The sequence below is a fragment of the Amborella trichopoda genome, chromosome 7 (genome assembly GCF_054954075.1).
Source record: "Amborella trichopoda isolate Santa Cruz 75 chromosome 7, AtrichopodaSantaCruz75HAP2 v2.0, whole genome shotgun sequence".
In the NCBI taxonomy this organism is placed as follows: Eukaryota; Viridiplantae; Streptophyta; class Magnoliopsida; order Amborellales; family Amborellaceae; genus Amborella; species Amborella trichopoda.
Window position 1 is genome coordinate 486,556 of NC_142342.1, and position 16,090 is coordinate 502,645.

The window sequence follows — 16,090 nt, forward strand, 5'->3', positions numbered from 1 at the left end:
TAATGATCTAAGCAGAAGATAACAAAAAAACCAATAAATTCCCTCTTCTAGATGAGGGACCTCAATTTCTAGCAAGAATTAAGAGAGTATATTTCATTGAAATCTTCCTAAAAATCACCTAGCAACTATTAAGGAAACTATATTTTCACCCAAAAAAAAAAACTGTTTTATTAAATAGCTATACCACAATAACAACTAATTAATTGAATTAATTCAAAATAAGAAACTAACTTAACTCCTACCATATAGGCCTCGATGATTATTCAAAATAAAAAACTGACACACTCCTACTCAAAACCCTAACAATATTTTCATTGAATCTTGGCAGAGTTTGTAGTCCTAATCGACTACTCCCTAAGGATCCACAATTAGTGATCTAAAAACCTTGGATAAAACGAGTGATCCAAAAAACATATATCCGAATCGGGCACCCCAAGACATTTTTTATTCGTATAAAGCCATGCAATGAATGAATGTTCGGCACGTGCCAAAAATAAATTAAAAAAAAAAAACAAAAATCCTTAAGTTTTCATACCTGACAAGTTTGACCAGCTGAGGGGCGTTCACGCAAATTCACTTAACTCAAATGGACATTTTAGACTACGAAAGACCCAAATTCCATTAAAAGGAAGGGTGAAAATGCGGAAATGAGACATGTTTTTGGGTCTCACCCCCTTTAATTTGCTTTTTATAAAAATAGGTTTCCCACCAAATAAAAAAGACGCCATGGATTGGGAGTAGGTGGGAGAGAAGACCACAAGAATAATCTCTCTTTCTCTCTCTTAAAATTGCCTCTCTGTAACTCTCTTTTTCTCTCCTCTGTATCTCTCTCTCTCTCTCTTAAAATTGGCTCTCTGTAACTCTCTCTCTCTCTACTTGAAAGTCTCTTTCTCTCTCTACTAAAACTTGGCCGTCTCTCTCTAGTGGCGGGTAGGTAGAAGGATAGAAGCAAGGAAAGAGAGGGTGCCCCCAACCCCCCTGTTTAAAAAGACCACCTTACCTTCCATTCTTCTCTGCTACTCTCTCTCTCTCTCCTGGTTTTCCCGCTTGTATAGGCTCCTCCGTCTTGCTTTTCTTTCTCCTGTAATCTTCAATGGCGTTTTCTTTGAGTTCTAAGCCCTTTGATAGGGCTTCCTTGGCCGATGGAGACTCTGGTTTTAGGATGAACAAATCAGATCTCAGGAGATTATCGGTGTCCACTCTCCACATCTCCACTCGCTATAAGGCTCCCAAAACCCTTGGTTCGTGCTCCTTTCCTTCTCCTCTCTAATTACACTGTTATGAACCAGAAGTATTGGTTGAGTTTCGATATCGCAGCTCTTATTGTTGGAATTTGTAGGATTCTTAAGATTAATTTGTATGTCTATGCTGTTGATTATGGAACTGAAATCTCGTTAGATTGCTTCCATGATTGTAAATCATAGTACAAATTTACAATTTAGCATTTTGAGTAACTTCACATTTATGCATTTGTGGGAAACTGTGGCTTTCCTGTTAAAAATTCTGCTCCAAATTTCGGAGTTGCAATTTATACAGTTGTAATTTGATCGATAATTTACGATGTTTATTTCAGTGGTTTTTTAATCTGGTTTACGCTGTTTATTAAGCCAAAGCTTGCTTAACCAAAATATTGGTTTCACGCATGCTTGGTTTGCTGTTGCTTGTTTCACCATGTGAAGTTTTGTAATGTTCGAATTTATAATACAGTCAACTAAGAAAGGTTTCTTGCTCTGGTAAATACCGTATAATTCTTAGATGATAATTGACTTTACATTGCCCAAATGGTGAATGAAACAATGCTGTTAACTGCCTTTGCTTTTATACGCATGGGAACTCTCTTACATGTATTTGTCTTTTCTTTTTTCTATTTTTTGTGTTGATTAATTTCTTCATTTTCAGCCACAACGTTCAAAGTCATAGCCTTTTTGTTCATCTGTAATTCATTTTTCGATTCAATCAGCCATCCATTTTCTTAATAATTCTCAGAGAGTGACCGATCCGTTTTCTCACTTTTGAAGTAGTGCGTTCCGCTCTATCATGACAAAACAAAGACCGTTTATGACTGTTTAGTTTGGAATCACATTTGGAAATGGGTTTTATCAAGTAAAGAACTAGGTTACTCAGAAAATGCAGTTCTTGATAAGCTCATGATGCTGTGTTATTAGAAAAGCTCTTATGCATCACTGGAGATAGAATTTTAATCAAGAAATGGCATCCATTAAACTTCTTGATCATAGCTTCTGACTAGAAAATTGAGTCCACCACACAATTAAAGAACAGAATATTGAGCTGTATGTTAGACAAACCAAAATCCAGTTTATGAAAAGAAAAACAGATGCTGATTCCCTCGATTCCGACTGCAGCATTTGGCATGTGGTCGCTGCTTGACCTGTTAATTAGGCTCCAAATGAGGTTTTAGAAAGGATTTTTTTTTCAAGTATCAAGAAATTAACTGGAAGTTGTGTAAAGATCGACAATGTGCTATTAGAATAAAAGAAAAGAAAAAGGCTAAGAAAAAAATCAACTAAAAGAAAAGAACAGGCAAAATGTAAGTCTTGCCATGTATGGAACATATATTATCACTTCAATAATTGTATTTAAACATTGCCCCACTGAGAAACACCAACCCTGACACCTTATCTAATGAAATAATCTGTAACAGCTCCTCTACTTGTTTCTGAAGTTCTAACTTGCCTCTGGTTCTCTTCTTAATTTTAAGCATATTTTCTTTATTCACTGTCACTCTTTTGATCTACAGGATGAGGAAAATATATTTGGATAGGCATATGAATTTAGTGTGCCCTGGAAATATTTCTGTTCAGGCTGCTGAACCTCCTCAACTATCTGCCAATATTTTTCCAGTAATTATTTGATCACAGCAAAACTGAACCTCCTAGAATATTTTTGGGATTGTCTATGAATGGACCTTTTATCTTTTGTACATGGAGGTCACAATCATTCTTGTCTCTTAAATTGAGAAATGGGTGGTTGTAGGAGTGTCATTGAATAGACACAAAGTTCCAAAAACAAAATTCTTGGACTTTGTGACTCACCCCAAGTCCTCCTATTTGATATCTAGTGAGTGGGAATGATTGTGACTTCCATGTATAAAAGATAAATGGTCTCTTCAATCCCATATTCGTTCCCCCTAGAAATCTGTGTAGTGTTCGTCTTTCTAGAATATGGTTGTTGAGGCAACTGAACCTCTTTAAAAGATCGGGAGGATTTGTTTGTACTTTAGTTGTTTCTATGAGAATGTTTTGAGAGACACCTGACTTCCTGAAGTATGACAACAAGATGCAAGAATGGGCATCATGGAATGTGATTGCTTAGTTGCCCTAAGCTTTACTTTTTGGTAAGATGTTTTGAGTTTTTGGAAAAAAGTGGTGTAATAATTCTAAGCAGTAATTCAACACATCCATGTATTGCGTTTTAATAGTGTCACTGAAGCGAGATATTGGCAATTTTAGGTCATCTTAATCCATTTGGTATTAGTTGGAATTTCCAATTGCATCTATAGGAAATATATTTCCTGATTTAGATATATTTGAAGTTCTTGTGCCATTACAATGAGTTTTCACTTTTTCCCCTCTTCTATTCTGCATTATCATTCCTTATTTGGTATTCAGGAAAGACAAAAGGACAATATATTGTTTTATGGACTTGTAACTTTGATAAATATTGCTGTTGTGGATTTTATAGAAATAAAGTAAATTGATACCATCTTACTGATCTTTGCTTGGAAATATTAGAGGTTCGTGCTGGGAGTGGAAATACATTTGGGACTGTCTTTCGTGTCACAACATTTGGAGAGTCTCATGGAGGAGGGGTTGGATGCGTAATTGACGGCTGCCCTCCAAGGATTCCCCTTTCAGAAGCGGACATGCAAGTAGAGCTTGATAGAAGGTACTGCTTTGAGCAATTTGAATCTCTCCTTGTTTACCACTATCCTATCTTCAGTTTGCATTTTATGTTGCAAACTTGGTCTGTGAGTCTGCTTTGATTGGTTTTAAAGTGGTTTTGGTTTTCTGTCTACTTTCCTTTTCTGTCCTTTTTGTCAAATCCTACCACTGAACTAGTTTTTCAAAAGACAACATAGTGAATCCTTTATTCCTTGTGCCTGTGGGTATACTCTCTAAATACCATATTTTATTTTGATACCCAGGAGGCCAGGGCAGAGCCGCATAACTACCCCAAGGAAAGAAACTGACACATGCAGCATTATTTCTGGCATTTCTGAAGGTTAGCTTCTTACTTCAGAAACTCTTGTCTCTATCATGCTCTATATTTTCAGTGATTAATTTCTACTTCCTTAGTAGTCAAAAAGAGTCAAAGCATGAACTCAAGAAGCATAGTGACATCGATGCATGTGCTCAACTTGGACTTTACCTAATTTTGTATTGCAGGAATGACTACTGGGACTCCTATTGCAGTTGTCGTACCAAATACAGATCAAAGAGGACACGTGAGTCTCTCCAAACTTGATGGTCAAATATTTCTTGTAGATTGTGCTCTTTTGTCAAGCTGCCATCTACTCTATGGTAAATCCTTTGGGCTATATTATGCGTTAGCCAACAATTTTCTGTGCTTTGCAGGATTACACTGAGATGTCAATGGCATATCGGCCCTCTCATGCAGATGCCACATACGATTTTAAGTATGGTGTCAGATCAGTACAGGTGATTACACATTCCCACTGCGTTAAAGAATTCCTAGCCATTGCAGATTTTGATTGCAAAGATCGCAGTTGTAATGAGTTTTATTGGAATGTGTAGGGGGGCGGAAGGTCGTCTGCTAGGGAAACCATTGGCAGAGTGGCAGCTGGTGCTGTTGCTAAGAAACTTCTCAAGATAAAGACAGGAACAGAGGTGAGTTTATAATTATGCTCAAGACGTTGTAAACTCTGATCTCTGTTGTAGGCTTGATGCCCATCGATGCACCTATCCTGTTATTTAGTTCGGGAAAAATATACTCTAATCTAATAGACTGTGTATAACCCATAATCCATTGGGTTATCCACCATAAATTGATGTGATAAAAAGTGATGAATAGAGTGTGACCCTTTATTCATGGTCATGTCCTGTTCCGGTGGGTCCTATCATCTCGCCATCACCATCCATCAGATATTCATATAAATAAAGATGTTAACCCAATGGACTTTATATTTCTCATAGTCCACCGAACTATAGTAGACTTTCCCTTTTAGCTTTGAGCTAAAGAGATGTGCCTGGGATCCCTAGTTGTTTCATGGGCCCTGTTAATCATTGATATGTAGAGCTGTGCCTCATTTACTGCCTTGTTTCCAGGTTCTGGCCTATGTTTCTCAGGTTCATAAAGTTGTGCTTCCTGAAGGAGTTGTGGACAATGAGATGGTGACATTAGATCAGGTGTGGTGGTTGCTGACTTTTAACTCTATATTGAAGAAACAAAACAACTGATATTTCACTTAACATTTGGATAGTTAGGTTGTTTATTTGATACAGGGAATATTCATATTCTTCTGTGATTGCATTATTGCAGATAGAAAGCAATATTGTGAGGTGTCCCGATCCAGTTTATGCTGACAAAATGATAGATGCCATTGATGCTGTTCGAGTTAGGGGGGACTCTGTTGGTGGTGTTGTCACTTGCATTGTGAGGAATGTCCCACGTGTAAGGAGCTAACTGATCCCCTTCCTATTATCTCTCTCTCTCTCTCTCTGGCACGAGTATGCGCCTGCACGTACACCAGTCTTTCTTCTTTGGTTGAATATTAGGTGTGGCTTGTCTTCCTCTGGTATAGTTGTATAACTATATACTCAAGAAAAGAAATCTATTCACTGTAGATTTGTACCTGAGTTACAAAGCATATGTGACTTTTGATCTGGTCCATGTATAGAATGCATGGTTGCTCTGGGAATTATGAATGAAAACTACATTATACTGATATTGTCACTAGGAAAGTATCCCATGCTCTTCCTGTGTATGGTGTATAATATACACCTGGGTCATCTGCTGTCCATTCTCAAGATGGATGGGGGAGATGAATCATAGTTCTCATGAGGAACATTCAAGTTCATTTCTGCCATCTATCTTAAGAATGGATGGCAGACACCCAACTGTGTGTTATATACCTCCAACTATACACAGAAATAGATGAGGAAATTTCCCTCCAACTGGGGACAAAAGGAGAAGACTAGATGTTCCGTTTTACTGGATACTGACAGTGATTATCATATCAGGGGCTTGGCACACCAGTATTTGACAAGCTCGAAGCTGAGCTAGCTAAAGCAGTCATGTCACTACCTGCAACTAAGGGGTTCGAAATCGGCAGTGGATTTTCAGGTACATGAGAGTGTGATCTTTTATTAGTGAAGCTGCTCCTAGGAATAACTGGAAAATAGAAGGCCTTAGTGCTTTAGTGACATCGGTAAATGTAAACACTATTATGTGTGAGATGAAGAGGTTACTAGACAACTAACATAAAAATTTGAGGATGCAAAATCCTGAGAACATACAAATGCAGCCAGATACATTTTGCATTGGCAATTGGGATTTATGCTGAAACAAACATTGGATTCTTATGACCATCCATTCAAATGGATCTTTGTGTGAAAGGATCTGGAGCTCTTCTTTTCCCCTAAATTGTTTGACAACTTTTGTAGGTACTTTTCTCACTGGGAGTGAGCATAATGATGAGTTCTACACTGATGAGCATGGAAGAATTCGGACTAGGTCTAATAGATCCGGTGGGATACAGGTATGGAAGTTCTTGATGATTTTTAGACTTTGGTCGTACATTTTTTGTTTTCCTTTAACACAAGGGCTTACTGATGCTTGGTTCACTTTTAGGGTGGAATTTCTAATGGTGAAACAATAACCATGAAGATTGCCTTCAAGCCGACTTCAACAATAGCGGTTTGCCACTCTCCCTTTAACTCTTTTCCATATCATTCCTTGATAGCATAGTTATAACTTCGATAAGAAAAAACTTGGGAGGATTCTTTCCACTTTCTGCTGCTCTTTTCCATATCATGCCATCATAGAGCATACCATTAGTCTTTCACTTTGGATGTTCTTTCCTTTACGTCTCAGCTATATATTTTAGTGAATGTATTTTGTAGGAGTTAAATAAGCTCTTCTCATGGATGGGCTTTTACTAAATTTTTGCAGAAGAAGCAGCACACTGTTACACGAGACAAAAAAGAGACTGAACTTATAGCACGTGGTCGCCACGATCCTTGCGTGGTTCCTCGAGGTCTTTTTTTAACCTTACCTCTCTCTCCTCTGCATTTGTCAATTTTTGGGCACACTCACACAGACTTGCATATATGTTGATAATTTTGAACACACACTCTCTCTCTGCCTCTCTCAACATGCTGACATGTTCATTCATATGGGTTCTGTTAAATTGAACTTGAATTAGCAATGTGTGTGTATGCAGCTGTCCCAATGGTAGAAGCAATGGTGGCATTGGTAGTACTAGATCAACTGATGTTACAGTATGCACAGTGTGAGATGTTTCCCATCAACCCTGCCTTGCAAGAACCTCTTGAGCCAGTAGAGTCGATTGCAGGTCAGCCAGTGTAAAAGAAAAGAGTGAGTTCTTATCTTATTACTACTTCCTTTTACATAACGTGAAAAGGGAAGACCTTAAGAATATTTCATCAAAAGAATCCTCTGTAAAGTGGCTTCTTGTGAAATGAAAAGAATCCACTGGCCCTATCTCAAGCCAAATGATAGTGAGTTGGGTTTTTCTTTTTTTGGCTGTGAACTTGTGTCATGAAGCATTTAGAGAGGAATTTTCCCATGGTGACTGAAGCCCTGTGTTATTATGTATTGTAGTTTGAAGCTTTGGGATTCTTTCTTGTATTAATAAACAATGAAAAGCAACGTTATTTTTTGAGTTCTCAATTTTATGAGAAGCTTGGCTTTGGATTGAAATATAGAACTTAGTTCAAAACATCTCTCTCTCTCTCTCTCTCTCTCTCTCATTTTTAGGGTTTTGATCCTCGTAGCATACAAAATCCTCGGCATGCCCGTAGAGTTGGAATAAATTAAATCAAGTTTTCTCAATGTATATCCTTTTTTAGGTTGTGGATCGACACTAGAACTGTTTTGGAGTCAGAGCTGGTTTGGAGTCTCTCTCTCTCTCTCAATGCAATAACCAGATTTATTGGTGCTTGGTACTGTGGCAATAATTGATCTAGGCAAAAGCCAGGCAAAATGACATGAAAAGTAAAAAAGAAAATTGCAGGATTTGTGCCATTTTTTGAGTCATAGTTGGTATTAAAAATTGATTTTAGAGCCATGATAGAAACTTTGGATGCTCAAAGTGTTTTTCGGATGAGGATATTTCGGATGCTCAAAGTGCTTTCCGGATGAGGATTTTATATGGAGCTTATGTTCTAAAACGCCTCAAAAAATTCACTAGAAGAAGTTGTTTTGATGCCCAAATACCCTCAAATTGCCCCATCTCAACATCAAGATGTATGAGAAAAAAATGAATTTCAAATTTTGGAAAATCGTGCATCTTGTAATGTATTTTTGGACCGTCAATTTTGAAGATTTTCAACTTTTCAGTTGCTCTACACTATTTTTGAAGCTTTGCATTTTATAATTAAAGATGAAAATGTCTTTTAAGGCTATCATAGAGATTGTCAGTATTGAAACCACATTTTTGGACATTATTTGAAGATATGCTTTACTTTGATTTGATTTTTTAGAGCCTCGCCTCTATACAAACCGCATAAAGCTTGGGCCTTAAAGAAACTACATCCATTAATAAATATCAAAAGCAAGGATAAAAATGTATTAAGAAGTTTATTGATTGTATTTGGTGGAGAGTACATCAAGGGACGTACCACTGTTGCCTAAGGCATGTTTAATTGCCCTTTTCTACCAGTTAGCAATAAAACTGCCCTGCCCTAGAGTTGCAACCATTTGCTCCAGGAATGGGGACCCTGCTTATCAGTAAAAGCCACCAAAAGTAAGGTTCCGCAATTTGAAAAAAAAGAATAAAAACGGTTGTTCCCATTACCAACAAAAGTATAGGGCCGGTAAAGATAAGGGTTAGGCATTGCTAGCAGGTTATCCAATATCATCAGCACTAACATCATCACATTGTTAGCAGGTTTTCCAATATCATCAGCACTAACATCATCACATCACATCTCATCACATGGTGGTGTGGGTTTTCCAATATCATCATCACATCACATCAATGGTGGTGTGGAAGGGACTCTCGCTGCAATTCTCAACAAAAATCATTGCCAGGCGCCATGCCACACGACCTCCCTACCAGTTTTTTTTGAGGGTTTGTTTATTGTTAGGTGCCTTATGAACCACATCAGTGATGGATGGGTTGGTGGTGTATTCAATCCTGGCATGCTCTTACATACCAAATTGTTTGTTTTCAGTACCAAGTCTCTATTTTTTCGATTCAAATTTGATTAGAGAAAAGGATTTCTCATTTCTTCTCCAAAACATATTTTCTTGGGATTTTGTTTTTCCTACATTTCTTACTACTTTTTTATACCAGTTCACTAGATGGTTTTGCACAAAAAATCCTACAAGATATTTGTTTCATCATCATCATTTTAGCTTTTTTCTAATTAATTGGGATCAATTATATACATGAATCTTAGTTTTCCATTCTGCTCTATTGAAAACCATATCCTCAATCCTAGTTTCCATTCTGCTCTATTGAAAACCATATCCTCAGTGAGGCCATAAGTTCTCATATATTTTCGGACTACTTCTAATGACATCCTTTTGGCCCTACCCCTTGTCCTTTTCAATCCTTCCATTTGAATTAACTCGCACCCCATACAAGAGATTTGTTTTATATTAGTGAAAAGTTTTTGGTGAGTTTGCCGAATTTTGCATTTGCCTTGGTTCTCAAAGGTTTTAGGACCCAAAGAAACATCTCAAATTACTGCAACTCCATTTCCGCCTCAATCCATGAATTTGGAGCTCCGAAAACAGCGCAGATCTGATGATCTATGAAGAGTTGCGATGAATGGTATAAAGGACGAGTAGAAGATGGAATATTTTTAAGGCTCAAAAACTCTTTTTTTCTTTTTTCCAAAATCATGATCTTGGTGATTGAGATGATGGAACCCGTAAAGTTTTGATCCAAAATCCATCGACGGATTTTGGAAGGGCAGAAAAACTGTAATAGGTGTGTCCATGAATGTGGCTAAACCCTACCCTCATATTAGTGTCGCCGAACCAGAAATCATGCACAATGTCCACAGCAATAGACGGTACTGCTCTATGGAACCTCATGTTATGGTCGTTATGACAATAATTTCTTTATATTTGAGGCTCACCGAGCAAAAATCTTCAATTTACAAAGTTCCTTTGCAACTCATAGCAAAATCAACATCACATTTCAGAATTCCCTCCATATATTAAAGTTCCATGATAAGGTATTGTCTACGACTCTTCTCCTGCTGTCTTGAAAGAGCAAAGGATCATTTTGCATCACCACATCCAAGTTATAGCAAAGTAATGAGCTATATTCCCACCAGGTATAGCAAGATGACCTCAAACTATACTGAGTGACCTAGGTACTAGATTTTCTTCCATTTCATTAGAATGTCATAATCACATTATAGAAGAAATTGCGTCCGACCAGTGTTCTATGAACACATACCGTACTACCCAGTAGAGTGAACCGGGACTTGACCTGCCAGGTCAAGGTCAGGGGTTTGGACCGCGACCCGGATCAGGTCGACCAGGCAGGTAAACCATGATCCTCTTGCAGCCCTAATAAATATTGGTCAGAGAAAGTAATTGACGGCCAACAAGTAAAAGACATATTTTGAAAGAAGCAATGGCACAGTCTATCGGTTCCAATCAAGAGACCTAAATCCCACAATTAGATGACTACTGTAATAATATCTTATGATGCAGTGTTATTTTCTCTGCATGGAGACACTTAAAAGACATCTTTTGCAGTAGCAAGTTATTAAGAGAACAGGCCCAACTGTAAATAATTAAGTCATCCATACTCAGTAGCTAATCAGGTCAAATTCCAGTTTTTGCATGGGAACTGATGCAACAAAACATAAGAACTGATCAATCAATTAGCATCAAGGATGTTGACAAGACCCAAAGCCATGACTTCAAAATATGGAAACTAAGGCTACGTCATGTTCAAAAACCTAACACAAACCACAACAACCTTTTGGGAAATATAAATTTACAGATTGATTATTCACATGAAAAAAGCATTCACCACTAGATGAATTTGGAGTGCCTTTCTTTCCTTTTTTACAAATCGAATTTAGAAAGTTTTAGGAATATCTTAGACATCACAAAGCTCAAATATTTTAACAATCTATACATAAAAAGAAAAGAAAGCAATAAACATTACAAGAACCAAACACGCAACAAATGAAGCCCATCCCAAGAACATATATAAGAGCGCACACACATTTTATTATTCAGCGCCATAATCCCACAAAAGAGAGTCACAGAACCATGGCAAATTTCACAGACCTACATGACCATAAAACAGTTTTTGTCATTGTTTTGAGTCGTCTGAGGCCCAATTACAGACAATACACACAACATATTACTAAAGCAGAAGACATAGTTCCATCTAGCAACACGCACAAACTTCGATGGATCTTTTCAAGGTAGATAAGTCTTTCTACGATCCCAATTTACCACTGATGAACAAATACACCATTGTTCCTTAGGTCCTTGTAGAGTTGTATACAATCTCCAGCACCTGCAATTTGTTCATTTGCACCATTGGAGCAGCAATCTCCAGCAGCTGCAATTTGTTCATTTGTGCCATTTGAGCAGTGAAGAAAGATCTCGTCAACCAGGCATATCAGTCCACACTCGAACAATTTGTGCAGAAATTCCATCCCCATCACCCTGACATTAATTTTCAGAACTACAAAATCTCTGGGTACAATATTTTTTTCGAACCAATGGACAAAAGCATTTCCTTGAGCTACATTCTTCGCAGACGAAGCAAACGCATCTGGTGGAACAAGTTTAGAAGAAGACTCTTTTTCAGATAAATCATGGTGTATAGTGGGGCTCTCTGCTAAAGAAGAAACCACGGACCCACAATGATCCACTGTATAAGTTTCAAACTTCCCAGCAACAAGAGGATAAAGGGATTGATTCCATTGTGCAAGGCTAGAATTGAAATCCCCAGAATCGAGATTAATGAATAGGAACCGAGCTCGATCAGTGACATCCATCAAATTTGCCAAATATGAAATGTTTTCCCGGGTTTTCACTACCATTTTGTTCTCTACAAGAGGTTCCAAAAGTTTCATGAATGGCTTGTTGTTTTCAACAGAGTGGCACTCATTGGGAAGCCTAAACCCAAATGATGACAACCCATTAAAAACTTTCTTCGTGAATATCACCAATAGGAATGAATCGATTGGACGAATGTTGATGATATCAGAATTCCTCAAAAACGAGCTTACTGGTGTAGCAGTCTTAATTAGACTGGTCGGTGTAGCAGTTGTGACACTGACCAGTATTGCTCCATTGGAGCCCGGCCTCAAAACCCGTTCCATCTCAAGAACCAAAAGGGCAGGGACAAGGGTCTTATCCAGAGCCCCGGAAAACACGAAATCGAAGGAATTCTTCTTAAATGGGAGCTTGTAAATGCCTCCTCTCCTCACTATAGAGAAAAGGGGGTACTTATCAATACCAATTGCATTGGAAAACCCCAGTTTATGAAGAGCAGAAATAGCAGGGGTGGACTTCTCGCCAACACAGAGAGACCTAGCGCCATGGCTTAGTAATTTATCATTGATGAGCTCATGGAAAACTTGGTACAGGACATAAGTGTTTTCCTCGCATGGGTTCTCTTTGACAGAGGACGAGAGCCTGTTTAATTGAAGAACAGGGACAACTGGCAATCGGGGGAAAACCCATTTGGGTTTTTCATGAAAATAGCGTGTCTCGCGGCCACAATCTTTAAAATAGACAAATAGATCGATGGGTTCGACCTCATGCAAATAACGCAAGATCGGGACCATGGCGGTCACCATAAGAAGAGGAAGAGCTCGAAGCAGAGCTCTACGAGCCATGGCAAAAGCCACATTTTCCATCAATGCAAGCCATTTCCTGGCCATGGAGTCTGGGAAACCTTAGCTGTATAACTAATAAGTAGTAACCCAAGTTGGGCTTTTGTAAAGGAAGAGAAAACCAGAGAAGGAAATTGAGAGAGGAGATTAGCGAGTACAAAACCTTGAGGAAGTGTGATTCCCACCCACCAGAAGACCCTGTGATTTTGGGAATCCAAGCCAGAACCTGTTTCGGAGCATGGTTCTGTGCCTTGATTCGAACCAGAAAGGAAGACCCATCTTGGGTTTACAGGTTCTGCATCAATAATCTACAACTACATGCTTAGAGAGAGAAACAGAGAACTAGAGAGAGAAAATGGAGCAACGAGAAGAGGGAGAAGAAGAGGAGTTGCATAGTGGTGAGTACGGCGTAGAGCAGCAGACGACAGACTTGGCCACGTGGGAGAATTCTTCGGTAATCTCGTTTTGTTTAGAGTTTAGAGTCAATAGAGAGAGAGAGAGAGACAAAACCAACTTGTTTAGAGAGAGAAACTCAGACACTGAGCTTCTTAATCATGATTAGCCTCGTGATGTGCAGGACTGTAACAGCCAAAAATTAACATAAATGACATGATTTTCGTGAGTCGGTGGACTAATATATTTATATGAGTCTTCGCCCATTGGATTTTGGATAAAACAAAGGAAGACGGTTTGATAGGGGTTCGTACAGGCCTATCAAAATAATTAAAGCTTCACCTCATAACTGTTGAGAACTGCGATCCAAGCATTCAAAAACCATCCGGTTGGGTTGAATGTAATGGTTGTAATAAAAAAAAAACGTAAATTTTGGTACAAACTAAAAAAAGGAAATTTAGACCGTCTTTTTATTTTTCTTTCAAAACTGTATAAAATTTTTTTTTTTAATTATCTCATCACTGTTTTTTCTATGTTTATTTACTTTTTGCCATAAAAATTAACCTCAACAAATTATTTTATTTCATCTCAAAGGATTGAGATGAAATAAAATATTTTGTTGGGACTAGTTTTTGTGGCCATAAGTGAAAAAGAAATGAAGGGATAGGGTGAAATACTTAAGGGTTTTTTTATGCCGCTCGAAAAAAAATAAAATAAAAATATACCGTGAAATAAGATGGGAAATTAAAGATCTATACAAAATTTTTCTGAAAAAAAAAAAGCAAGAATTCAGGTTTGATGTGTATTGTAGCATATTATCTAAAACATCCATTTTGTCTCAAAGTGTTCACAAATCCATAAGATATGTGTCATTTTTTTAATTTTAAAATTTATTATCGGTGTTGAAAATTGATTTTAGAGCCATTATGAAGATTTTTGTTGCTGCAAAAACATAGATTTAAAGTGAGGCTTTATTTTGCTTTCATAGAATCTAGGCCTTATAGATACCTCATATTAAAATAAATAAATAAGGAAAGCTTTGTGTAATTCTCCCACCGTATAGAAATTATATACTTCCCCCCCACCATCCAGCCGTCCAATTTAGATCAAGTAAGCCACTCCATTTGATTTAGTTTCGACATCTCAAAGTCTTTTATTTGAAAAAAAAAATTAAAAAATTATATGAATATGAAATTTGGGTATATATTACCATCTCAATAGAGCACACCTAAAAAAATATTTAAAAATATTATTGTTCAATTAAAATGACCAAAATTCCCTAGAATATTTTTAACATTTTTTGCAAGTGTGAGTTTAAGAGAGACATCGACAGGCAAATTTGGTGTCGAAATGTTTTGTAAGAAAAAAATTAAAAATAAAACAGTGTAGAGGCATGACATTATGATTTAATTCATCTTAACCATCCATTCAAACTGGATGACTAACTTCTATATAATATTAAAAAACTTTATAAGTTGAGAGACATGAATATAAAAAATTTCAATAGAATATAATTTTTTTGATGTATCTTTAAATTTTTGTGGGGTCGCCATTTATTCCTCATCAATCTTTAGGGTGGATGTTGGATGGGTGGGAGTGCTTCTCTCGACGCATGAAATAATTTCTGACATAAAAATGTGAAGTTTTCTCAAACAAGAAATGTGGGTAAAATCACAAACGAATAGATCGACAGTTCACTACAAAACATTAAAAGTCTTTAAATTGATCATCTCGACTTCGAGATGTATAACTATTAAGGAACAAAGAATCTCACATCTTAAAAATATTACGTCTTAGAATGCATTTATCTGGATTATTTATTTTCATATATTTGATTTCGATTGTTAAAAGATTTTCTGGATCGACATCATTTTTTGAAGTTCAAATTTCATTATTAGGGACCAAAATAGTTTTTTAGATAATAAGAAGGTTTCTCGTACTAGAATTGCATCTTCTAGTGGAATTTGAAAGTGCACTTTGATTATTTCTCTCATTGAAATTGCACCGCATAAAGAGATAGAGAGAGGATTGAAAATAAAAATATTAAATATTGTATATCATAAGACATGGTATTTTTTTATATAAGAAAGTGACAATTACTTTTGATCCTTAAATGTGAAACTCAGTAGTTAGGGCATGTTGCAAACCCCGAGAGCTAACTTTTTGGGCTTTGAGCATAGAGGGGCACAACCCCAAACCTTAGATTTCACAACTAAGGGCTGGGATGATTGTAACCTTTTTATAAAGATAAAAAGAGTCTTACTATATACTTATTTCAAATATTGATCTGTAATTTTAATAACAATGATGAAAAATGTATCACAACGAGAAATGACAAGAGCTGGGGAGAAAAGGAAAAATAAAGGATAAAATAAACAAGAATCAACAAGGAAAAAAATATCCCAAAATTGAAAAATGTAGAGTACGACTGTTTATCTTTAGTATAAGGAAGTTACAACCACTAGTGGTCCGAAATGGGATAGACAAGGATGTGTCATTGGCTAAGCTCACAATTCAAAATAAAATTTATGGATCTCTAAAATCCATCTTAAGCTTTAAGACTTGACATCTTGTTGTTTAAAGTAATTTATAAAAAAAAATACTAAAATAAAACCACTGCTTTGTGGAAGATATAAAGTTTCACC

At 36.9% G+C, this 16,090-nt stretch overlaps 2 protein-coding genes across 2 annotated transcripts; one reads left to right on the forward strand and one right to left on the reverse strand.

Moving 5' to 3' along the window:
- The first annotated feature begins 718 nt into the window (after positions 1-718).
- Positions 719-7,942, forward strand: EMB1144 (chorismate synthase, putative / 5-enolpyruvylshikimate-3-phosphate phospholyase). The gene is made up of 13 exons (XM_006854436.4): positions 719-1,241; positions 3,753-3,906; positions 4,166-4,242; positions 4,407-4,465; positions 4,596-4,679; positions 4,776-4,868; positions 5,307-5,387; positions 5,521-5,652; positions 6,222-6,324; positions 6,645-6,739; positions 6,832-6,897; positions 7,153-7,237; positions 7,424-7,942. The coding sequence occupies exons 1-13, from the start codon at positions 1,094-1,096 to the stop codon at positions 7,567-7,569; spliced, it is 1,323 nt and encodes a 440-aa protein (XP_006854498.1). The 5' UTR covers positions 719-1,093; the 3' UTR covers positions 7,570-7,942.
- Positions 7,943-11,403: 3,461 nt separating this feature from the next.
- LOC18444262 (uncharacterized) lies at positions 11,404-14,623 on the reverse strand. Its single transcript, XM_011628804.3, has one exon. The coding sequence runs from the start codon at positions 13,098-13,100 to the stop codon at positions 11,655-11,657; it is 1,446 nt and encodes a 481-aa protein (XP_011627106.2). The 5' UTR covers positions 13,101-14,623; the 3' UTR covers positions 11,404-11,654.
- Positions 14,624-16,090: the final 1,467 nt, after the last annotated feature.